Source organism: Telmatherina bonti (assembly GCF_933228915.1).
Source record: "Telmatherina bonti genome assembly, chromosome: 13".
Classification (NCBI taxonomy): Eukaryota; Metazoa; Chordata; class Actinopteri; order Atheriniformes; family Telmatherinidae; genus Telmatherina; species Telmatherina bonti.
This window is the reverse complement of record NC_136611.1, coordinates 34,937,366-34,961,605: the sequence shown is the minus strand read 5'-3', so window position 1 is coordinate 34,961,605 and position 24,240 is coordinate 34,937,366. Positions and strand designations below refer to the sequence as shown.

The following is a 24,240-nucleotide window of genomic DNA, read 5'->3' as shown; positions in this document are numbered from 1 at the left end:
CTGTACGACAGAAGCAACTCAGGCTGAAGATGTTAAAATGTAATTCATTTTTCAGATACAAAGAGAAACCTGAAAACAAAAGATCAACGAGAGATAAATACACCGAGACCTGTTGGTTCACTTTCTGTCCGTGGTCAAGAGGAGGGGGCGGGGCTTGTTACTGTCTTTTAAAAAGGTCTTTGAAGCAGTTATGCATCTGTGTCCTGGTTGGATGGCTGTCTGCTGCCGTCAACTTCCCCCTCACAGACTGAGAAGATGTCAGACAGATAATACCTGTCCTCCCCCTCCTGGTGAGACCCGTCCGCCATCTGTTCCAGATGAGGAACCACCTTGTGGTACAGAAAGTCGATAATCTCTATACAAAATAAAAAAAAAACAAAGAGGGAAGAAGAAAACGTGTCAGAAACGCACCTGAAGACACAAATACTTCCTCCTCTAATGAGCAACCCAGAATCCATCATGCTGTTAAGAATGTAAATAAAGTCAAACTCAGTAGAAAACAAACATATCAGATGCTGAAACAGACATTTTAAACATTTCATGGTGATGTGAACTGTGCACCACAACATCTGCTACCATCCAGACAACGTCTCATACAGAGAAAACCTTGCAGGTTTCACCATGCTGAACCACATCCTGATGGTGGAACAGAACTGGTCTGCTGTAGTCCAGACTTTTCACCAGTACAAAACATCTGGAGCATCATGGAAGCAGAAATCCAGTAGAGCAGCTGGAATCCTGCATCAGACCAGAACGGGAAAAACTCCAGCTGCTCTCCTCACTTCCCAGATGTTTACAGACAGTTAAAAAAAGGAGATGCTACACAATGCTAAACATCACCTGGAACTACTTTTTACACATGCTAACAGCTGCTAACAGTGCTAAACGGCCCCCCCGGAACAAGTTTTTATACATGCTAACAGTTGCTAACAATGCTAAATATCACCTGGAACTAGTTTTTACACATGCTAACAGTTGCTAACAATGCTAAACATCACCTGGAACTACTTTTTACACATGCTAACAGCTGCTAACAGTGCTAAACGGCCCCCCCGGAACAAGTTTTTATACATGCTAACAGTTGCTAACAATGCTAAACATCACATGGAACTAGTTTTTACACATGCTAACAGTTGCTAACAATGCTAAACATCACCTGGAACTACTTTTTACACATGCTAACAGTTGCTAACAAAGCTAAACTTCACTTGGGAATTACTTCTTACACATGCTAACAGCTGCTAACAGTGCTAAACATCACACTTTGAACAACTTTTTATACATGCTAACAGTTACTAACAATGCTAAACAACACCCTGGAACTACTTTTTACACATCCTAACAGCTGCTAATGATGCTAAATATCACTTGGGAACTACTTTTCACAGCTGCTAACGATGCTAAACAGATGTATTTCTGCCATCAGATTTACAATCAGCTCCTATTTTCCATATAACAGTAAAAAGTGACAGTTTCTACATCTGATATGTTGATTATGTTTTACTGGAAATAAAAATGGACTTTACATATTACACAGCCTCCCAACCATTTTTCTTCCTGGCTAGAAGTTTTCTCCACTGCCTGAAACATCAGCAGTCCTGGACTCACCTTTGTTTGATAAAAATTTCCAGTTTGGAACTTTGGAAGTTTTCAGTCTGTGGAACGTCTTCTGGACACATACGGGCGTCACGTTGCTGCAAGACAACACAACTGATGTTACCACAGCACTTCTTTTAGCTCTGCTTGTTGTAGTGTTCAGCAGACCTGCAACCTCACCTGACAACGTTGGTGACTTCATCCCAATCAATGCATGCGCCATCCTCCCCATCCTGATACTTTGTGTACAATCTGTGACACACAAACACAAGAAAACTGGTTACTAGTAACCATGTGCAGGTTCACCACCAGCACTCTGAAGCTGATCCTGGACCATGAACAAAAAATCTGAAAACAAAATAAAATCCTGAAGCTGCCACCGTTTCAGTGTTGGAGTTCTGACACGTGTGTGTGTGTGTGTGTGTGTAAAGTCATTCAACATCAGCTAAGTACATTTAACAAGTAACTACAGTCCCTTTTACTTTAAGTCAGTGTTGCCAGATCGTGTGTGAAAAACAAGCGACTAGCTGGATGAAAGAAGCCCAATATATGTGTGTGTTTATATTTTCATATTGTTCATTTAAAATGTTCACAAGTAGATATGCAGTGCTCCGTAGCAAATAAGTTATCAGTGACCGCAGTGAAGGGGTGGTGTGTCTGGGGCGGTTTGGGATGAACTTCCTGCTTCCTGTTTCTAACAAATGTCAAAATAAGAGTTCTACTGTTCTATCGTCCTACTTCCTGATTTTCCATGTTACAAAATAAAAGTCTCACAACAAGCAAAAAATAAAAGTTCCAGTGGAAACTTGGTCACATCAACACGCAGAGAAGCACTCGGAGCAGAACAAGTGTTTTTAAAACAAATACTGGGCTCTGATCACATAGAGGTGATTTTAATATGAAAGCTTGTGATGCCTCCTTTTGAATCCTCGGTGAACGCGATTAATTGTGACTAAAGGTTTTTTATTGTTGTCCAGAACTGAAGGTTTAATGGATACTATTCAGTAAAAACATTAATTCAAAGTGGCAGAATTAAATCATCCATTTATGGATTTTTTTCATTTTGAAATGAAGAAAATATCAACCCGTCATTTTACTGTTACTTGGTGTTTTTTTTAGCATCTGCAGAGTATTTGTTGTAAACCTGAACAAAGTTCATTCATGTCCACACTGATGGTGGAAATGTTCCTCCCATGAAGCCCATTTCTTCTGCCTTTATTAGGAGGAGTTGTAGTTTCAGCAGCAGCTTTAAGGTAGCAGGAACATGTGAGTGAACATGCATCATGTGGTCTTACGCATTGATGAGGTCGATTTTAGCCCGATATCCTTTTTTCCTGCACTTAAAGACACCTCCACCTGAACACAGTTTGGTCTTCAAGAGGCTGAACCTGCAACAGACCAGGTGAACATCAGCCTGGTGTCTAAAAGTCACATGACCACTGAGGTGCCAGAACACCGCGGCCTGACCAGCCGACGCAGGAAGGCTACTGACCACTTCAGGCGACACTGGATCCAGGATCTGTCTTTGACTTTTTCAGCAACTTTCTTCCACGGCAGGTTGTTACACAGCTGATCTCTGGTCAGAACCGGGCCGCTGGGAGTCTGCCGGGCCAGAGTCTCCAGGTGACTCTTGAGAGCCTCTTTTAACCGGAGAACCTCTTCTTCCTTCCAGGGACCAGAATCTGAATCTAGACGCCAACACAGCTGTCAGACTAGAGATCAGGATCTGATGTGAGCGCAGAGAGACCAGGTCTTACCCAGCGTGGCGAAGCGTTTCTGAAGTGAGTGTACACTGCGGCCGGTCTTCTCCGAAATGGTCTTCCAGTCGTTACCATGGAGACAGTGTAACCTCTTTAAAGTACGCAACTCCTCCTCTGTGAACCTGAGAAAACATGGCGGATTAGGTGGAGCGGATTACAGCCGATTCCACATCAAGCAGCAGCGGCTCTGAACTCTGACCTTCCCAGGTGGTTCCTGTCATCAAACATCTTCTTGGCTCGGATGTAAACAGCTTCACACGTCCGAGGGATTCCTTCAGCTGCAGACAGGTGGAGGTCAGACAGGTAGACGACAGACAGGTGGAGGTCAGACAGGTAGAAGACAGACAGGTGGAGGTCAGACAGGTAGAAGACAGACAGGTGGAGGTCAGACAGGTAGAAGACAGACAGGTGGAGGTCAGACAGGTAGAAAACAGACAGGTGGAGGTCAGACAGGTAGAAGACAGACAGGTGAAGGTCAGACAGGTAGAAAACAGACAGGTGGAGGTCAGACAGGTAGAAAACAGACAGGTGGAGGTCAGACAGGTAGAAAACAGACAGGTGGAGGTCAGACAGGTAGAAAACAGACAGGTGGAGGTCAGACAGGTAGAAAACAGACAGGTGGAGGTCAGACAGGTAGAAAACAGACAGGTGGAGGTCAGAAAGGTAGAAGACAGACAGGTGGAGGTCAGACAGGTAGAAAACAGACAGGTGGAGGTCAGAAAGGTAGAAGACAGACAGGTGGAGGTCAGACAGGTAGAAAACAGACAGGTGGAGGTCAGACAGGTAGAAAACAGACAGGTAGAAGACAGACAGGTGGAGGTCAGACAGGTAGAAAACAGACAGGTGGAGGTCAGACAGGTAGAAAACAGACAGGTGGAGGCCAGACAGGTAGAAGACAGACAGGTGGAGGTCAGACAGGTAGAGAACAGACAGGTGGAGGTCAGACAGGTGGAGGTCAGACAGGTAAAAAACAGACAGGTGGAGGTCAGACAGGTAGACGACAGACAGGTGGAGGTCAGACAGGTAGACAACAGACAGGTGGAGGTCAAACAGGTAGAAGACAGACAGGTGGAGGTCAGACAGGTAGAAAAAAGACAGGTAGAAAACAGAGAGGTGGAGGTCAGAAAGGTAGAAGACAGACAGGTGGAGGTCAGACAGGTAGACGACAGACAGGTGGAGGTCAGACAGGTAGACGACAGACAGGTGGAGGTCAGACAGGTGGAGGTCAGACAGGTAGAAAACAGACAGGTAGAGGTCAGACAGGTAGAAGACAGACAGGTGGAGGTCAGACAGGTAGAAGACAGACAGGTGGAGGTCAGACAGGTAGAAAACAGACAGGTGGAGGTCAGACAGGTAGAAAACAGACAGGTGGAGGTCAGACAGGTAGAAAACAGACAGGTGGAGGTCAGACAGGTGGAGGTCAGACAGGTAGAAGACAGACAGGTGGAGGTCAGACAGGTAGAAGACAGACAGGTGGAGGTCAGACAGGTAGAAGACAGACAGGTGGAGGTCAAACAGGTAGAAGACAGAAAGGTGGAGGTCAGACAGGTGGAGGTCAAGCAGGTAGAAAACAGACAGGTGGAGGTCAGACAGGTAGACGACAGACAGGTGGAGGTCAGACAGGTAGACGACAGACAGGTGGAGGTCAAACAGGTAGAAGACAGACAGGTGGAGGTCAGACAGGTAGAAAAAAGACAGGTAGAAAACAGACAGGTGGAGGTCAGAAAGGTAGAAGACAGACAGGTGGAGGTCAGACAGGTAGACGACAGACAGGTGGAGGTCAGACAGGTAGACGACAGACAGGTGGAGGTCAGACAGGTAGACGACAGACAGGTAGAAGACAGACAGGTGGAGGTCAGACAGGTAGAAGACAGACAGGTGGAGGTCAGACAGGTAGAAGACAGACCGGTGGAGGTCAGACAGGTAGAAAACAGACAGGTGGAGGTCAGACAGGTAGAAGACAGACAGGTGGAGGTCAGACAGGTGGAGGTCAGACAGGTAGACGACAGACAGGTGGAGGTCAGACAGGTAGAAGACAGACAGGTGGAGGTCAGACAGGTAGAAGACAGACAGGTGGAGGTCAGACAGGTAGAAAAAAGACAGGTGGAGGTCAGACAGGTAGAAAACAGACAGGTGGAGGTCAGAAAGGTAGAAGACAGACAGGTGGAGGTCAGACAGGTAGAAAACAGACAGGTGGAGGTCAGACAGGTAGAAAACAGACAGGTAGAAGACAGACAGGTGGAGGTCAGACAGGTAGAAAACAGACAGGTGGAGGTCAGACAGGTAGAAAACAGACAGGTGGAGGCCAGACAGGTAGAAGACAGACAGGTGGAGGTCAGACAGGTAGAAAACAGACAGGTGGAGGTCAGACAGGTGGAGGTCAGACAGGTAAAAAACAGACAGGTGGAGGTCAGACAGGTAGACGACAGACAGGTGGAGGTCAGACAGGTAGACAACAGACAGGTGGAGGTCAAACAGGTAGAAGACAGACAGGTGGAGGTCAGACAGGTAGAAAAAAGACAGGTAGAAAACAGAGAGGTGGAGGTCAGAAAGGTAGAAGACAGACAGGTGGAGGTCAGACAGGTAGACGACAGACAGGTGGAGGTCAGACAGGTAGACGACAGACAGGTGGAGGTCAGACAGGTGGAGGTCAGACAGGTAGAAAACAGACAGGTAGAGGTCAGACAGGTAGAAGACAGACAGGTGGAGGTCAGACAGGTAGAAGACAGACAGGTGGAGGTCAGACAGGTAGAAAACAGACAGGTGGAGGTCAGACAGGTAGAAAACAGACAGGTGGAGGTCAGACAGGTGGAGGTCAGACAGGTAGAAGACAGACAGGTGGAGGTCAGACAGGTAGAAGACAGACAGGTGGAGGTCAGACAGGTAGAAGACAGACAGGTGGAGGTCAAACAGGTAGAAGACAGACAGGTGGAGGTCAGACAGGTGGAGGTCAAGCAGGTAGAAAACAGACAGGTGGAGGTCAGACAGGTAGACGACAGACAGGTGGAGGTCAGACAGGTAGACGACAGACAGGTGGAGGTCAAACAGGTAGAAGACAGACAGGTGGAGGTCAGACAGGTAGAAAAAAGACAGGTAGAAAACAGACAGGTGGAGGTCAGAAAGGTAGAAGACAGACAGGTGGAGGTCAGAAAGGTAGACGACAGACAGGTGGAGGTCAGACAGGTAGACGACAGACAGGTGGAGGTCAGACAGGTAGACGACAGACAGGTAGAAGACAGACAGGTGGAGGTCAGACAGGTAGAAGACAGACAGGTGGAGGTCAGACAGGTAGAAGACAGACCGGTGGAGGTCAGACAGGTAGAAAACAGACAGGTGGAGGTCAGACAGGTAGAAGACAGACAGGTGGAGGTCAGACAGGTGGAGGTCAGACAGGTAGACGACAGACAGGTGGAGGTCAGACAGGTAGAAGACAGACAGGTGGAGGTCAGACAGGTAGAAGACAGACAGGTGGAGGTCAGACAGGTAGAAAAAAGACAGGTAGAAAACAGACAGGTGGAGGTCAGACAGGTAGAAAACAGACAGGTGGAGGTCAGACAGGTAGAAGACAGACAGGTGGAGGTCAGACAGGTAGAAAACAGACAGGTGGAGGTCAGACAGGTAGAAGACAGACAGGTGGAGGTCAGACAGGTAGAAGACAGACAGGTGGAGGTCAGACAGGTAGAAAACAGACAGGTGGAGGTCAGACAGGTAGAAGACAGACAGGTAGAAAACAGACAGATGGAGGTCAGACAGGTGGAGGTCAGACAGGTAGAAGACAGACAGGTAGAAAACAGACAGGTGGAGGTCAGACAGGTAGAAGACAGACAGGTAGAAAACAGACAGGTAGAAGACAGACAGGTGGAGGTCAGACAGGTAGAAAACAGACAGGTGGAGGTCAGACAGGTAGACGACAGACAGGTGGAGGTCAGACAGGTAGAAAACAGACAGGTGGAGGTCAGACAGGTAGAAAACAGACAGGTGGAGGTCAGACAGGTAGAAAACAGACAGGTGGAGGTCAGACAGGTAGACGACAGACAGGTGGAGGTCAGACAGGTAGACGACAGACAGGTGGAGGTCAGACAGGTAGAAGACAGACAGGTGAAGGTCAGACAGGTAGAAAACAGACAGGTGGAGGTCAGACAGGTAGAAGACAGACAGGTGGAGGTCAGACAGGTAGAAGACAGACAGGTGAAGGTCAGACAGGTAGAAAACAGACAGGTGGAGGTCAGACAGGTAGAAAACAGACAGGTGGAGGTCAGACAGGTAGAAAACAGACAGGTGGAGGTCAGACAGGTAGACGACAGACAGGTGGAGGTCAGACAGGTAGAAAACAGACAGGTGGAGGTCAGACAGGTAGAAAACAGACAGGTGGAGGTCAGACAGGTAGAAAACAGACAGGTGGAGGTCAGACAGGTAGAAGACAGACAGGTGGAGGTCAGACAGGTAGAAGACAGACAGGTGGAGGTCAGACAGGTAGAAGACAGACAGGTGGAGGTCAGACAGGTAGAAAACAGACAGGTGGAGGTCAGACAGGTAGAAAACAGACAGGTGGAGGTCAGACAGGTGGAGGTCAGACAGGTAGAAAACAGACAGGTGGAGGTCAGACAGGTAGAAAACAGACAGGTGGAGGTCAGACAGGTAGAAGACAGACAGGTGGAGGTCAGACAGGTAGAAAACAGACAGGTGGAGGTCAGACAGGTAGAAGACAGACAGGTGGAGGCCAGACAGGTAGAAGACAGACAGGTGGAGGTCAGACAGGTAGAAAACAGACAGGTGGAGGTCAGACAGGTAGAAGACAGACAGGTGGAGGTCAGACAGGTAGAAAACAGACAGGTGGAGGTCAGACAGGTGGAGGTCAGACAGGTAGAAAACAGACAGGTGGAGGTCAGACAGGTGGAGGTCAGACAGGTAGAAGACAGACAGGTAGAAGACAGACAGGTGGAGGTCAGACAGGTAGAAAACAGACAGGTGGAGGTCAGACAGGTAGAAAACAGACAGGTGGAGGTCAGACAGGTAGACGACAGACAGGTGGAGGTCAGACAGGTAGAAAACAGACAGGTGGAGGTCAGACAGGTAGAAAACAGACAGGTGGAGGTCAGACAGGTAGAAAACAGACAGGTGGAGGTCAGACAGGTAGAAGACAGACAGGTGGAGGTCAGACAGGTAGAAGACAGACAGGTGGAGGTCAGACAGGTAGAAAACAGACAGGTGGAGGTCAGACAGGTAGAAAACAGACAGGTGGAGGTCAGACAGGTAGAAAACAGACAGGTGGAGATCAGACAGGTGGAGGTCAGACAGGTAGAAAACAGACAGGTGGAGGTCAGACAGGTAGAAAACAGACAGGTGGAGGTCAGACAGGTAGAAGACAGACAGGTGGAGGTCAGACAGGTAGAAAACAGACAGGTGGAGGTCAGACAGGTAGAAGACAGACAGGTGGAGGCCAGACAGGTAGAAGACAGACAGGTGGAGGTCAGACAGGTAGAAAACAGACAGGTGGAGGTCAGACAGGTAGAAGACAGACAGGTGGAGGTCAGACAGGTAGAAAACAGACAGGTGGAGGTCAGACAGGTGGAGGTCAGACAGGTAGAAAACAGACAGGTGGAGGTCAGACAGGTGGAGGTCAGACAGGTAGAAGACAGACAGGTGGAGGCCAGACAGGTAGAAGACAGACAGGTGGAGGTCAGACAGGTAGAAAACAGACAGGTGGAGGTCAGACAGGTAGAAAACAGACAGGTGGAGGTCAGACAGGTAGAAGACAGACAGGTGGAGGTCAGACAGGTGGAAAACAGACAGGTGGAGGTCAGACAGGTAGAAAACAGACAGGTAGAAGACAGACAGGTGGAGGTCAGACAGGTGGAGGTCAGACAGGTAGACGACAGACAGGTGGAGGTCAGACAGGTAGAAAACAGACAGGTGGAGGTCAGACAGGTAGAAGACAGACAGGTAGAAAACAGACAGATGGAGGTCAGACAGGTGGAGGTCAGACAGGTAGAAGACAGACAGGTAGAAAACAGACAGGTGGAGGTCAGACAGGTAGAAGACAAACAGGTAGAAAACAGACAGGTGGAGGTCAGACAGGTAGAAAACAGACAGGTGGAGGTCAGACAGGTAGACGACAGACAGGTGGAGGTCAGACAGGTAGAAGACAGACAGGTGGAGGTCAGACAGGTAGAAAACAGACAGGTGGAGGTCAGACAGGTAGAAAACAGACAGGTGGAGGTCAGACAGGTAGAAAACAGACAGGTGGAGGTCAGACAGGTAGAAGACAGACAGGTGGAGGTCAGAAAGGGTAGACGACAGACAGGTGGAGGTCAGACAGGTAGAAAACAGACAGGTGGAGGTCAGACAGGTAGAAAACAGACAGGTGGAGGTCAGACAGGTAGAAAACAGACAGGTGGAGGTCAGACAGGTAGAAAACAGACAGGTGGAGGTCAGACAGGTAGAAAACAGACAGGTGGAGGTCAGACAGGTAGACGACAGACAGGTGGAGGTCAGACAGGTAGAAGACAGACAGGTGAAGGTCAGACAGGTAGAAAACAGACAGGTGGAGGTCAGACAGGTAGAAGACAGACAGGTGGAGGTCAGACAGGTAGAAGACAGACAGGTGAAGGTCAGACAGGTAGAAAACAGACAGGTGGAGGTCAGACAGGTAGAAAACAGACAGGTGGAGGTCAGACAGGTAGAAAACAGACAGGTGGAGGTCAGACAGGTAGAAAACAGACAGGTGGAGGTCAGACAGGTAGAAGACAGACAGGTGGAGGTCAGACAGGTAGAAAACAGACAGGTGGAGGTCAGACAGGTAGAAAACAGACAGGTGGAGGTCAGACAGGTAGAAAACAGACAGGTGGAGGTCAGACAGGTAGAAGACAGACAGGTAGAAAACAGACAGATGGAGGTCAGACAGGTGGAGGTCAGACAGGTAGAAGACAGACAGGTAGAAAACAGACAGGTGGAGGTCAGACAGGTAGAAGACAGACAGGTAGAAGACAGACAGGTGAAGGTCAGACAGGTAGAAAACAGACAGGTGGAGGTCAGACAGGTAGACGACAGACAGGTGGAGGTCAGACAGGTAGAAGACATACAGGTGGAGGTCAGACAGGTAGAAAACATACAGGTGGAGGTCAGACAGGTAGAAAACAGACAGGTGGAGGTCAGACAGGTAGAAGACAGACAGGTGGAGGTCAGACAGGTAGAAAACAGACAGGTGGAGGTCAGACAGGTAGAAAACAGACAGGTGGAGGTCAGACAGGTAGACGACAGACAGGTGGAGGTCAGACAGGTAGAAAACAGACAGGTGGAGGTCAGACAGGTAGAAAACAGACAGGTGGAGGTCAGACAGGTAGAAAACAGACAGGTGGAGGTCAGACAGGTAGAAAACAGACAGGTGGAGGTCAGACAGGTAGACGACAGACAGGTGGAGGTCAGACAGGTAGAAGACAGACAGGTGAAGGTCAGACAGGTAGAAAACAGACAGGTGGAGGTCAGACAGGTAGAAGACAGACAGGTGGAGGTCAGACAGGTAGAAGACAGACAGGTGAAGGTCAGACAGGTAGAAAACAGACAGGTGGAGGTCAGACAGGTAGAAAACAGACAGGTGGAGGTCAGACAGGTAGAAAACAGACAGGTGGAGGTCAGACAGGTAGAAAACAGACAGGTGGAGGTCAGACAGGTAGAAGACAGACAGGTGGAGGTCAGACAGGTAGAAAACAGACAGGTGGAGGTCAGACAGGTAGAAAACAGACAGGTGGAGGTCAGACAGGTAGAAGACAGACAGGTGGAGGTCAGACAGGTAGAAAACAGACAGGTGGAGGTCAGACAGGTAGAAGACAGACAGGTGGAGGCCAGACAGGTAGAAGACAGACAGGTGGAGGTCAGACAGGTAGAAAACAGACAGGTGGAGGTCAGACAGGTAGAAGACAGACAGGTGGAGGTCAGACAGGTAGAAAACAGACAGGTGGAGGTCAGACAGGTGGAGGTCAGACAGGTAGAAAACAGACAGGTGGAGGTCAGACAGGTGGAGGTCAGACAGGTAGAAGACAGACAGGTGGAGGCCAGACAGGTAGAAGACAGACAGGTAGAAAACAGACAGGTGGAGGTCAGACAGGTGGAAAACAGACAGGTGGAGGTCAGACAGGTAGAAGACAGACAGGTAGAAAACAGACAGATGGAGGTCAGACAGGTGGAGGTCAGACAGGTAGAAGACAGACAGGTAGAAAACAGACAGGTGGAGGTCAGACAGGTAGAAGACAGACAGGTAGAAAACAGACAGGTGGAGGTCAGACAGGTAGAAAACAGACAGGTGGAGGTCAGACAGGTAGACGACAGACAGGTGGAGGTCAGACAGGTAGAAGACAGACAGGTGGAGGCCAGACAGGTAGAAGACAGACAGGTAGAAAACAGACAGGTGGAGGTCAGACAGGTGGAAAACAGACAGGTGGAGGTCAGACAGGTAGAAGACAGACAGGTAGAAAACAGACAGATGGAGGTCAGACAGGTGGAGGTCAGACAGGTAGAAGACAGACAGGTAGAAAACAGACAGGTGGAGGTCAGACAGGTAGAAGACAGACAGGTAGAAAACAGACAGGTGGAGGTCAGACAGGTAGAAAACAGACAGGTGGAGGTCAGACAGGTAGACGACAGACAGGTGGAGGTCAGACAGGTAGAAGACAGACAGGTGGAGGTCAGACAGGTAGAAGACAGACAGGTGGAGGTCAGACAGGTAGAAGACAGACAGGTGGAGGTCAGACAGGTAGAAGACAGACAGGTGGAGGTCAGACAGGTAGAAGACAGACAGGTGAAGGTCAGACAGGTAGAAAACAGACAGGTGGAGGTCAGACAGGTAGAAAACAGACAGGTGGAGGTCAGACAGGTAGAAAACAGACAGGTGGAGGTCAGACAGGTAGAAAACAGACAAGTGGAGGTCAGACAGGTAGAAGACAGACAGGTGGAGGTCAGACAGGTAGAAAACAGACAGGTGGAGGTCAGACAGGTAGAAAACAGACAGGTGGAGGTCAGACAGGTAGAAGACAGACAGGTGGAGGTCAGACAGGTAGAAAACAGACAGGTGGAGGTCAGACAGGTAGAAGACAGACAGGTGGAGGCCAGACAGGTAGAAGACAGACAGGTGGAGGTCAGACAGGTAGAAAACAGACAGGTGGAGGTCAGACAGGTAGAAGACAGACAGGTGGAGGTCAGACAGGTAGAAAACAGACAGGTGGAGGTCAGACAGGTGGAGGTCAGACAGGTAGAAAACAGACAGGTGGAGGTCAGACAGGTGGAGGTCAGACAGGTAGAAGACAGACAGGTGGAGGCCAGACAGGTAGAAGACAGACAGGTGGAGGTCAGACAGGTAGAAAACAGACAGGTGGAGGTCAGACAGGTAGAAAACAGACAGGTGGAGGTCAGACAGGTAGAAGACAGACAGGTGGAGGTCAGACAGGTAGAAAACAGACAGGTGGAGGTCAGACAGGTGGAGGTCAGACAGGTAGAAGACAGACAGGTGGAGGCCAGACAGGTAGAAGACAGACAGGTGGAGGTCAGACAGGTAGAAAACAGACAGGTGGAGGTCAGACAGGTAGAAAACAGACAGGTGGAGGTCAGACAGGTAGAAGACAGACAGGTGGAGGTCAGACAGGTAGAAAACAGACAGGTGGAGGTCAGACAGGTGGAGGTCAGACAGGTAGAAAACAGACAGGTGGAGGTCAGACAGGTGGAGGTCAGACAGGTAGAAGACAGACAGGTGGAGGCCAGACAGGTAGAAGACAGACAGGTGGAGGTCAGACAGGTAGAAAACAGACAGGTGGAGGTCAGACAGGTAGAAAACAGACAGGTGGAGGTCAGACAGGTAGAAGACAGACAGGTAGAAAACAGACAGGTGGAGGTCAGACAGGTAGAAAACAGACAGGTGGAGGTCAGACAGGTAGACGACAGACAGGTGGAGGTCAGACAGGTAGAAGACAGACAGGTGGAGGTCAGACAGGTAGAAAACAGACAGGTGGAGGTCAGACAGGTAGAAAACAGACAGGTGGAGGTCAGACAGGTAGAAGACAGACAGGTGGAGGTCAGACAGGTAGAAAACAGACAGGTGGAGGTCAGACAGGTAGAAAACAGACAGGTGGAGGTCAGACAGGTAGACGACAGACAGGTGGAGGTCAGACAGGTAGAAGACAGACAGGTGGAGGTCAGACAGGTAGAAAACAGACAGGTGGAGGTCAGACAGGTAGAAAACAGACAGGTGGAGGTCAGACAGGTAGAAAACAGACAGGTGGAGGTCAGACAGGTAGACGACAGACAGGTGGAGGTCAGACAGGTAGAAGACAGACAGGTGAAGGTCAGACAGGTAGAAAACAGACAGGTGGAGGTCAGACAGGTAGAAGACAGACAGGTGGAGGTCAGACAGGTAGAAGACAGACAGGTGAAGGTCAGACAGGTAGAAGACAGACAGGTGAAGGTCAGACAGGTAGAAAACAGACAGGTGGAGGTCAGACAGGTAGAAAACAGACAGGTGGAGGTCAGACAGGTAGAAAACAGACAGGTGGAGGTCAGACAGGTAGAAAACAGACAGGTGGAGGTCAGACAGGTAGAAAACAGACAGGTGGAGGTCAGACAGGTAGAAAACAGACAGGTGGAGGTCAGACAGGTAGAAGACAGACAGGTGGAGGTCAGACAGGTAGAAGACAGACAGGTGGAGGTCAGACAGGTAGAAGACAGACAGGTGGAGGTCAGACAGGTAGAAAACAGACAGGTGGAGGTCAGACAGGTAGAAAACAGACAGGTGGAGGTCAGACAGGTGGAGGTCAGACAGGTAGAAAACAGACAGGTGGAGGTCAGACAGGTAGACGACAGACAGGTGGAGGTCAGACAGGTAGAAAACAGACAGGTGGAGGTCAGACAGGTAGAAAACAGACAGGTGGAGGTCAGACAGGTAGAAGACAGACAGGTAGAAGACAGACAGGTGGAGGTCAGACAGGTAGAAAACAGACAGGTAGAGGTCAGACAGGTAGAAGACAGACAGGTGGAGGTCAGACAGGTAGAAAACAGACAGGTGGAGGTCAGACAGGTGGAGGTCAGACAGGTAGAAAACAGACAGGTGGAGGTCAGACAGGTGGAGGTCAGACAGGTAGAAGACAGACAGGTGGAGGCCAGACAGGTAGAAGACAGACAGGTGGAGGTCAGACAGGTAGAAAACAGACAGGTGGAGGTCAGACAGGTAGAAAACAGACAGGTGGAGGTCAGACAGGTGGAGGTCAGACAGGTGGAAAACAGACAGGTGGAGGTCAGACAGGTAGAAGACAGACAGGTGGAGGTCAGACAGGTAGAAGACAGACAGGTGGAGGTCAGACAGGTAGACGACAGACAGGTGGAGGTCAGACAGGTAGAAAACAGACAGGTGGAGGTCAGACAGGTAGAAGACAGACAGGTAGAAAACAGACAGATGGAGGTCAGACAGGTGGAGGTCAGACAGGTAGAAGACAGACAGGTAGAAAACAGACAGGTGGAGGTCAGACAGGTAGAAGACAGACAGGTAGAAAACAGACAGGTGGAGGTCAGACAGGTAGAAAACAGACAGGTGGAGGTCAGACAGGTAGACGACAGACAGGTGGAGGTCAGACAGGTAGAAAACAGACAGGTGGAGGTCAGACAGGTAGAAAACAGACAGGTGGAGGTCAGACAGGTAGAAGACAGACAGGTGGAGGTCAGACAGGTAGAAAACAGACAGGTGGAGGTCAGACAGGTAGAAAACAGACAGGTGGAGGTCAGACAGGTAGAAAACAGACAGGTGGAGGTCAGACAGGTAGAAGACAGACAGGTGGAGGTCAGACAGGTAGAAAACAGACAGGTGGAGGTCAGACAGGTAGAAAACAGACAGGTGGAGGTCAGACAGGTAGAAAACAGACAGGTGGAGGTCAGACAGGTAGAAGACAGACAGGTAGAAAACAGACAGATGGAGGTCAGACAGGTGGAGGTCAGACAGGTAGAAGACAGACAGGTAGAAAACAGACAGGTGGAGGTCAGACAGGTAGAAAACAGACAGGTGGAGGTCAGACAGGTAGAAAACAGACAGGTGGAGGTCAGACAGGTGGAGGTCAGACAGGTAGAAGACAGACAGGTGGAGGCCAGACAGGTAGAAGACAGACAGGTGGAGGTCAGACAGGTAGAAAACAGACAGGTGGAGGTCAGACAGGTAGAAAACAGACAGGTGGAGGTCAGACAGGTAGAAGACAGACAGGTAGAAAACAGACAGGTGGAGGTCAGACAGGTAGAAAACAGACAGGTGGAGGTCAGACAGGTAGACGACAGACAGGTGGAGGTCAGACAGGTAGAAGACAGACAGGTGGAGGTCAGACAGGTAGAAAACAGACAGGTGGAGGTCAGACAGGTAGAAAACAGACAGGTGGAGGTCAGACAGGTAGAAGACAGACAGGTGGAGGTCAGACAGGTAGAAAACAGACAGGTGGAGGTCAGACAGGTAGAAAACAGACAGGTGGAGGTCAGACAGGTAGACGACAGACAGGTGGAGGTCAGACAGGTAGAAGACAGACAGGTGGAGGTCAGACAGGTAGAAAACAGACAGGTGGAGGTCAGACAGGTAGAAAACAGACAGGTGGAGGTCAGACAGGTAGAAAACAGACAGGTGGAGGTCAGACAGGTAGACGACAGACAGGTGGAGGTCAGACAGGTAGAAGACAGACAGGTGAAGGTCAGACAGGTAGAAAACAGACAGGTGGAGGTCAGACAGGTAGAAGACAGACAGGTGGAGGTCAGACAGGTAGAAGACAGACAGGTGAAGGTCAGACAGGTAGAAGACAGACAGGTGAAGGTCAGACAGGTAGAAAACAGACAGGTGGAGGTCAGACAGGTAGAAAACAGACAGGTGGAGGTCAGACAGGTAGAAAACAGACAGGTGGAGGTCAGACAGGTAGAAAACAGACAGGTGGAGGTCAGACAGGTAGAAAACAGACAGGTGGAGGTCAGACAGGTAGAAAACAGACAGGTGGAGGTCAGACAGGTAGAAGACAGACAGGTGGAGGTCAGACAGGTAGAAGACAGACAGGTGGAGGTCAGACAGGTAGAAGACAGACAGGTGGAGGTCAGACAGGTAGAAAACAGACAGGTGGAGGTCAGACAGGTAGAAAACAGACAGGTGGAGGTCAGACAGGTGGAGGTCAGACAGGTAGAAAACAGACAGGTGGAGGTCAGACAGGTAGACGACAGACAGGTGGAGGTCAGACAGGTAGAAAACAGACAGGTGGAGGTCAGACAGGTAGAAAACAGACAGGTGGAGGTCAGACAGGTAGAAGACAGACAGGTAGAAGACAGACAGGTGGAGGTCAGACAGGTAGAAGACAGACAGGTAGAAGACAGACAGGTGGAGGTCAGACAGGTGGAGGTCAGACAGGTAGAAAACAGACAGGTGGAGGTCAGACAGGTGGAGGTCAGACAGGTAGAAAACAGACAGGTGGAGGTCAGACAGGTGGAGGTCAGACAGGTAGAAGACAGACAGGTGGAGGCCAGACAGGTAGAAGACAGACAGGTGGAGGTCAGACAGGTAGAAAACAGACAGGTGGAGGTCAGACAGGTAGAAAACAGACAGGTGGAGGTCAGACAGGTGGAAAACAGACAGGTGGAGGTCAGACAGGTAGAAGACAGACAGGTGGAGGTCAGACAGGTAGAAGACAGACAGGTGGAGGTCAGACAGGTAGACGACAGACAGGTGGAGGTCAGACAGGTAGAAAACAGACAGGTGGAGGTCAGACAGGTAGAAGACAGACAGGTAGAAAACAGACAGATGGAGGTCAGACAGGTGGAGGTCAGACAGGTAGAAGACAGACAGGTAGAAAACAGACAGGTGGAGGTCAGACAGGTAGAAGACAGACAGGTAGAAAACAGACAGGTGGAGGTCAGACAGGTAGAAAACAGACAGGTGGAGGTCAGACAGGTAGACGACAGACAGGTGGAGGTCAGACAGGTAGAAAACAGACAGGTGGAGGTCAGACAGGTAGAAAACAGACAGGTGGAGGTCAGACAGGTAGAAGACAGACAGGTGGAGGTCAGACAGGTAGAAAACAGACAGGTGGAGGTCAGACAGGTAGAAAACAGACAGGTGGAGGTCAGACAGGTAGAAAACAGACAGGTGGAGGTCAGACAGGTAGAAGACAGACAGGTGGAGGTCAGACAGGTAGAAAACAGACAGGTGGAGGTCAGACAGGTAGAAAACAGACAGGTGGAGGTCAGACAGGTAGAAAACAGACAGGTGGAGGTCAGACAGGTAGAAGACAGACAGGTAGAAAACAGACAGATGGAGGTCAGACAGGTGGAGGTCAGACAGGTAGAAGACAGACAGGTAGAAAACAGACAGGTGGAGGTCAGACAGGTAGAAGACAGACAGGTAGAAAACAGACAGGTGGAGGTCAGACAGGTAGAAAACAGACAGGTGGAGGTCAGACAGGTAGACGACAGACAGGTGGAGGTCAGACAGGTAGAAAACAGACAGGTGGAGGTCAGACAGGTAGAAAACAGACAGGTGGAGGTCAGACAGGTAGAAGACAGACAGGTGGAGGTCAGACAGGTAGAAAACAGACAGGTGGAGGTCAGACAGGTAGAAAACAGACAGGTGGAGGTCAGACAGGTAGAAAACAGACAGGTGGAGGTCAGACAGGTAGAAGACAGACAGGTGGAGGTCAGACAGGTAGAAAACAGACAGGTGGAGGTCAGACAGGTAGAAAACAGACAGGTGGAGGTCAGACAGGTAGAAAACAGACAGGTGGAGGTCAGACAGGTAGAAGACAGACAGGTAGAAAACAGACAGATGGAGGTCAGACAGGTGGAGGTCAGACAGGTAGAAGACAGACAGGTAGAAAACAGACAGGTGGAGGTCAGACAGGTAGAAAACAGACAGGTGGAGGTCAGACAGGTAGAAAACAGACAGGTGGAGGTCAGACAGGTAGACGACAGACAGGTGGAGGTCAGACAGGTAGAAGACAGACAGGTGGAGGTCAGACAGGTAGAAGACAGACAGGTGGAGGTCAGACAGGTAGAAAACAGACAGGTGGAGGTCAGACAGGTAGAAAACAGACAGGTGGAGGTCAGACAGGTAGAAAACAGACAGGTGGAGGTCAGACAGGTAGAAAACAGACAGGTGGACAGTCAGGAAACAGCTTCAGTTTTCTCCACGACGAACCTTCCTGGAAAACAAGAACCCAGCGAACATACGTACCGATCTTCTCCAGGAACCGATGCTGCGCTTTCAGCCTCTTAATCTCCAACGTTTTATGTTTGAACCTGTCAGGAAACATCAGCTCGGCGACTGAAGGGATTCCCGTCAGAGCCATGAAGTCGTCAATGTTGGATCTGATATGCTGATTCTCCTGCTCAGAGTACGGACCCCAACGGAGAACCACGCCTGCAGAGGAGGAGATCAATACCGCAAGGATCAGCTTTTCTTCTGTCCCCAGAACCGCATGCTGACAGAACCGCATGCTGACAGAACCGCACGCTGACAGAACCGCGCGCTGACAGAACCGCGCGCTGACAGAACCGCGCGCCGACAGAACCGCCGCGCCGACAGAACCGCGCGCCGACAGAACCGGCGCGCCGACAGAACCGGCGCGCCGACAGAACCGGCGCAGAACCGGCGCGCTGACAGAACCGGCGCAGAACCGCCGCGCCGACAGAACCGCGCGCCGACAGAACCGCCGCGCCGACAGAACCGGCGCGCCGACAGAACCGGCGCAGAACCGGCGCGCCGACAGAACCGGCGCAGAACCGGCGCGCTGACAGAACCGGCGCGCTGACAGAACCGCCGCGCTGACAGAACCGGCGCGCTGACAGAACCGGCGCGCTGACAGAACCGCACGCTGACAGAACCGGCACGCTGACAGAACCGGCGCGCTGACAGAACCGCACGCTGACAGAACCGGCAGTACCAGTACATTTGCTACCAGTACATCTGCAGGCTGTGTTACCTTGCTCTTTGAACTTCCTGAAGCGGTGCAGGTCATACCGCAGATATTTGGACATCCGGCTGACCGACTGCTTTCTGATTTTCGGAATAAACTCCTCCAGCTCGTCCAGCAGAGCAGAATTTATCCTAAAAGACAGCAGAACCAGAGAGAACGTATCTGTAGACGTAATCAATCGCATGACTTTTGCAGACTCACTTTGTAGCCATATGTGCAGGAAAATGTCATCAAATCAGAGTATTTTCACAGTTTAGATGTCATTTTAATTCCAATTTAAATGAAACTTTAAATGAAAAGGTCAGTGAAGGATAAATATAAGATATAAAAACAGTTCATCTATTGATATCTAATCACTTCACTGAATGCTACATGTTAGTGATTCTTACACCACTTGGAGAATTGAACAGGAGAAACGCGCGCCAAAGCAGAGGACAACATGGAAAATCTTGGGATGTTTAGAATTTCATGCATTAAAATCGTCCAGATCATGATGTTTAATGACAAATCCTTCAGTTTCTGCTCATCCAGAAACCAGTTTGCTGTTTAACAGCTGCAAAGTTAATAAAATACAAAGTCGATATGATGTTTCTGCAGCGTTGGACCCAATTTCACTTTTTGCATCTTTCACACATCACAACAACAATAAATAATAATAATAATAATAATAATAATAATAAATAACTGAACCAGAAATTAAATTTGGCGTGTCACTATGATGCACACAGTTGACAAATCTGCACTTGGAAGTGTGCAGAACCTGAATTGAGAAACAACCATAATGTGAGACTCTAGGGTTGGGGAACTTCCTGGTTATCTTGGCTGGAAGCAGTGACACGTCAGTTACCATGGAGCGGCTTCTCCACGCCAGCATCAGTTAAACCGGGATTCATCTCCTGGTCGTTAAAAGATGGCCGAGAACATGAACCCAGTAGGATTCCTGACTCCTGGCTTGACCAACTCGGTTTGGGGAAACAATGAAGCCATGTTGGTTTGGCGCGGCCTGGTCGACCTCCTCTCCTCCTGGACCATTTAAAGGCTGCTTTTGGAAAACAGGCCTGGGATAGAACACTGGAAAAATCACAGACGGCTGCATTGGTTCCCAAACTGTGATTCGCTGCGTCCCCGTAACGACGGAAACACTGAATGTTAAAGTCAATGAAATTTAAATCAATGATAAAAACAACACTGACCAGTAAATCACCAGAAACCAGGACCTGGAACTGGGAACCGTCAGCCTAACGAACCCCATCTGGCATCACAGATGGAGCTTTGTTACATACGTAAATGTGGATGTCCGTTTTAAACGTGGTCATTGTTGCATTTTGCCTCAGTTCGTCCACTAGTGGGCAGCGCTGAGTTCATCAACAAACGACTTCTCCACCAGGCTGAGTCCAACTTCGCAGGATCAAAACTCGTTTTACCCACAAGTCTCAAGTCACCGTCAGGCAGCTTGTTGTGTCTAAAAAGAGGCTTCGTGTTGCGTTTGGTGTGTTCCCCGCTCATTTCTCCCCACAACGTCGGTGATAATTGGTTCCTAATTTCAGCGTAATGGAAGAACCCCGGAGAAAGATCCAGCATGCATTTGGAAGGGCAGCGGTGTCTCGTTGCACTCACATCGCAAATGTCTCTCTGTTCCTACGCAATATGAGCTTTTCAGTGCAAACAACCGATAATCAAAAGAACTTACCCTGCTGTTGTAGCTCTGCTTAGCGGTATCGTCATCTCTGTTTTTTCTTTCTTTATGTTGAGTTCCGCTCCGTCTTTCTGCTGCGACGTCATCGTGCTCTTATTTCTCGCCCCCCGTCCGCTTGTGACGGATGTTTCGTCACAAACTGTCACATGTTTGTTCTTGTTAGTTTGATCTGTTGTTGCTATAGCAACACTCTTCGCTTTGTTCTCATGGTTTTTCACGCTGGTTTCTATGGCAACAAGCTCCTCGTCCTCTCCATCCTGCTGCTTGTTTTTCTTCTTCTTCTTCTTCTTCTTCGTGTGGTTGTTTTCCCCAGCAACCCCTGAAGCCTCTGAGTTGCTGACCGTCATGGCAACTCTCTCGACACTCACCCTGTTCTCGGCATTGGTTTCTATGGCAACATATTCCTCTCCATCCTGCTGCTTGTTTTTCTTCTTCTTCTTCTTCCTTGTGTGGTTGTTTTCCCCAGCAACCCCTGAAGCCTCTGAGTTGCTGACCGTCATGGCAACTCTCTCGACACTCACCCTGTTCTCGGCATTGGTTTCTATGGCAACATATTCCTCTCCATCCTGCTGCTTGTTTTTCTTCTTCTTCTTCTTCCTTGTGTGGTTGTTTTCCCCAGCAACCCCTGAAGCCTCTGAGTTGCTGACCGTCATGGCAACTCTCTCGACACTCACCCTGTTCTCGGCATTGGTTTCTATGGCAACATATTCCTCTCCATCCTGCTGCTTGTTTTTCTTCTTCTTCTTCTTCCTTGTGTGGTTGTTTTCCCCAGCAACCCCTGAAGCCTCTGAGTTGCTGACCGTCATGGCAACTTTCTCGACACTCACCCTGTACTCAACGTTCTCCGCATTGGTTTCTACGGCAACATATTCCTCTCCATCTCGCTGCTTCTTTTTTTTCTTCTTCTTTGTGTGGTTGGTTTCCATGGTGACCCCTGAAGCCTCCTCCGAGTCGCTGATTGTCACATCTCTCTCATCACTCACCCCGTTCTTCATGTTTATCTCACTCGTTTCTATGGCAACACACTCCTCTCCATCCCGCTGCTTCTTTTTTTTCTTCTTTTTGTGGTTGGTTTCCATGGTAACCCCTGAAGACTCCCCTGGGGGACTGACCATCGCTATGACAACACTCTCATCCCCGAGTCTGTTTTCATGGTCCTTTTCACTGGTGTCCATGGCAACATGTTTCTCATTCTTTTGCTTCTTCTTCTCCTTCTTGGTGTAGTTGGTATCCATGGAAACAACAGACATTTCCTCTATGCTGTCGACTGTTGATTTGGAAACACTTTTCTCGTTTGTACCGTTCTTAATTTTTATTTTTTTAGTCTCAATGGTCTCTACTGCAACATGGCCCTCCTCCTCATCATCCTGTTGTTTCCGTTTTTTCTTCTTCTTCAGGACCACTTGTTCATTTGCATGGAAAAAAGGAGGGCTGACCTCCTCCGCCCTCTTTTTCTTTTTCTTCTTCTTCACTGGCGTGTTCATATCAAAAGGAACAGGTTCTTCCACAAGCTCTGACTTTCTCTTCTTCTTCTTCTTGGATGAGAATGAAACCTCTGTAGTTTCCATGGTTACAGGACGACTTGAAGCTAAAAGAGAAGAAAACAATCAGAGTTTAGGTTGGAAGATGAAAGACAGCAAGTTGTTTTTATACTGTGCAGTACGCAACGAGGACGAAGACGCCCTCAACACTGAGATTTACCATCAACACACACACACATCAGCAGACGCCTACAAACCCAGAAAACAAGCGGTCTGTGTTAGGAGGGTCTACCAAACTGAGAATAATCTTCCCAAACACAACTTTTCAGTACATTTGAAGCCAAACACCACCTATGAGAGCCTGCATCAACCAAAGAAAACCTGCAAGCCAAGTGGAGTTTTCAGAGGACAGACATCCAGCATTTCGATGAGGGTTTGAGAAACCAGTCCAGTTCATCCATCCCAAGAGTGACCCCAGTTCACACCAGAGTCACGTGATTAAATAGATAAATACATACATGACCCCCCCCCCCCCCCCCCCCCCCCAACTCACTCCTGAACTTCCCAGGAAAAACTCAGCTGCTTCTCTAAGTTTGTCCCCAGTAAAATCTGTATGAACTAAAAACATCCATCCCTGCAGTTAAACCATGAAACGCTCTTTTAAAACCGATTTTTACCGATTGAAACCGAACCGAAAGTTCAGTTGTTTAAAGCCAGCAGGGCAAACAACACACTGCAGTGGACACACACACCGTCCGAACCGTTCACAACCAGTTCTGGACCAGTTTGGTTCGCCTCCTCTCCGATCCAGACTAACTGGCGCGCGCTAACCAGACGAGCCGGCCCACGTGGGACTGGCCCGGGTAAGCGGTCTAACCCCCTGCAGGAAAACCTGGGCAGCAGGTCTGTTACCCGACTGGCCGCTATAACAAGTTGGAAAACAGAAGAAAAAACAAGGAAAGAAGGAAAATAAGGAAATAAAAACGGACGTACTTTACTGTGAGGGTCGCACGGTGATTGTTTATATCCTGTGTAGCAACAGAGCATGCGCACGGCTCGTCAAAGAGCAAATGGAGGACAGAGGTATCACTCTGACTCAGATTCTAGAGCAGAGAACTGGAACCATCTGAGACAATTCCTGTTCTCGTCTGTCTTTACTGTATTGGATAATCAAACATTTGAGTGCTGACACAAAATGCTTATTATAACCAATATTTACAGCTTTAATACAAAAAATTACAATGATATTTTTTTCTATTGAAAAACCTGAACATGAATAGGATGACTCAGAGCCACTGCTGTACAGAGAATAAAGAAGTCTAAACTTATCATTAACACTAATGTCTTCTTGTTTCTCTTTCTTTATTATTATTATTATTATTATTATTTAATTTTTTTTTTTGTTGTTTTTTTTTGTTTTGTTTTTTTGTCCAGCATTAAAGCAGCAGAATGATGATGGATGCTGTGTTCTGCTGAGCAAATCCACTTTGCCAAGGGGAGCATTACTGGCATGATGATCCCCTTGATTTCCTGGATTCTTATTTTATTTCTTTATTTATTTTGTATAATTGTAATACAGAGTTTCTTCTGCTGGACCAGACCGGAGAGGATAGAAGAGAGACAGAAAGACAAAGGGAAAGAGAAAGAAAACACCTCATTTCTTCTTTATTATTATTATTCTGACAAATTTCAGTACTTAACTCCTCCTGACTATTTGTGCCCCTTCAGCCATTCTGATGTTAAACTCT

The 24,240-nt window shown here is 49.0% G+C and overlaps 1 protein-coding gene across 3 annotated transcripts; it reads right to left on the bottom strand.

Annotated features, from left to right (window-relative positions):
* Positions 1-24: 24 nt before the first annotated feature.
* On the bottom strand, positions 25-23,537 carry LOC306764035 (uncharacterized protein). 3 transcript variants are annotated; one of them, XM_079251052.1, is made up of 12 exons: positions 23,486-23,537; positions 21,006-22,599; positions 19,322-19,446; positions 18,574-18,759; positions 3,556-3,634; positions 3,354-3,478; positions 3,089-3,284; positions 2,892-2,984; positions 1,777-1,848; positions 1,609-1,694; positions 598-738; positions 223-355 (listed from the first exon to the last, which is right to left on the bottom strand). In XM_079251052.1, exons 2-11 carry the CDS (start codon positions 22,577-22,579, stop codon positions 617-619), a joined length of 2,658 nt encoding a protein of 885 aa, XP_079107178.1. In that variant the 5' UTR covers positions 22,580-22,599; positions 23,486-23,537; the 3' UTR covers positions 223-355; positions 598-616. The 3 variants fall into 3 exon arrangements, with proteins under 3 accessions (XP_079107176.1, XP_079107178.1, XP_079107177.1); XM_079251050.1 differs by lacking the exon at positions 598-738 and having other exon boundaries at positions 25-355; XM_079251051.1 differs by having other exon boundaries at positions 228-738.
* Positions 23,538-24,240: the final 703 nt, after the last annotated feature.

Bases quoted from the DNA above. Each gene is read 5' to 3' on its own strand.
- LOC306764035 (XM_079251050.1), bottom strand. From the start codon at position 22,579: ATGGAAACTACAGAGGTTTCATTCTCATCCAAGAAGAAGAAGAAGAGA. The intron at 19,447-21,005 runs GTAAGTTCTTTT...GCTGTCTTTTAG, and splicing joins AGCAGAGCTACAACAGCAGG to GATAAATTCTGCTCTGCTGG. The intron at 1,695-1,776 runs GTGAGGTTGCAG...GTTGTCTTGCAG, and splicing joins GAAGTCACCAACGTTGTCAG to CAACGTGACGCCCGTATGTG.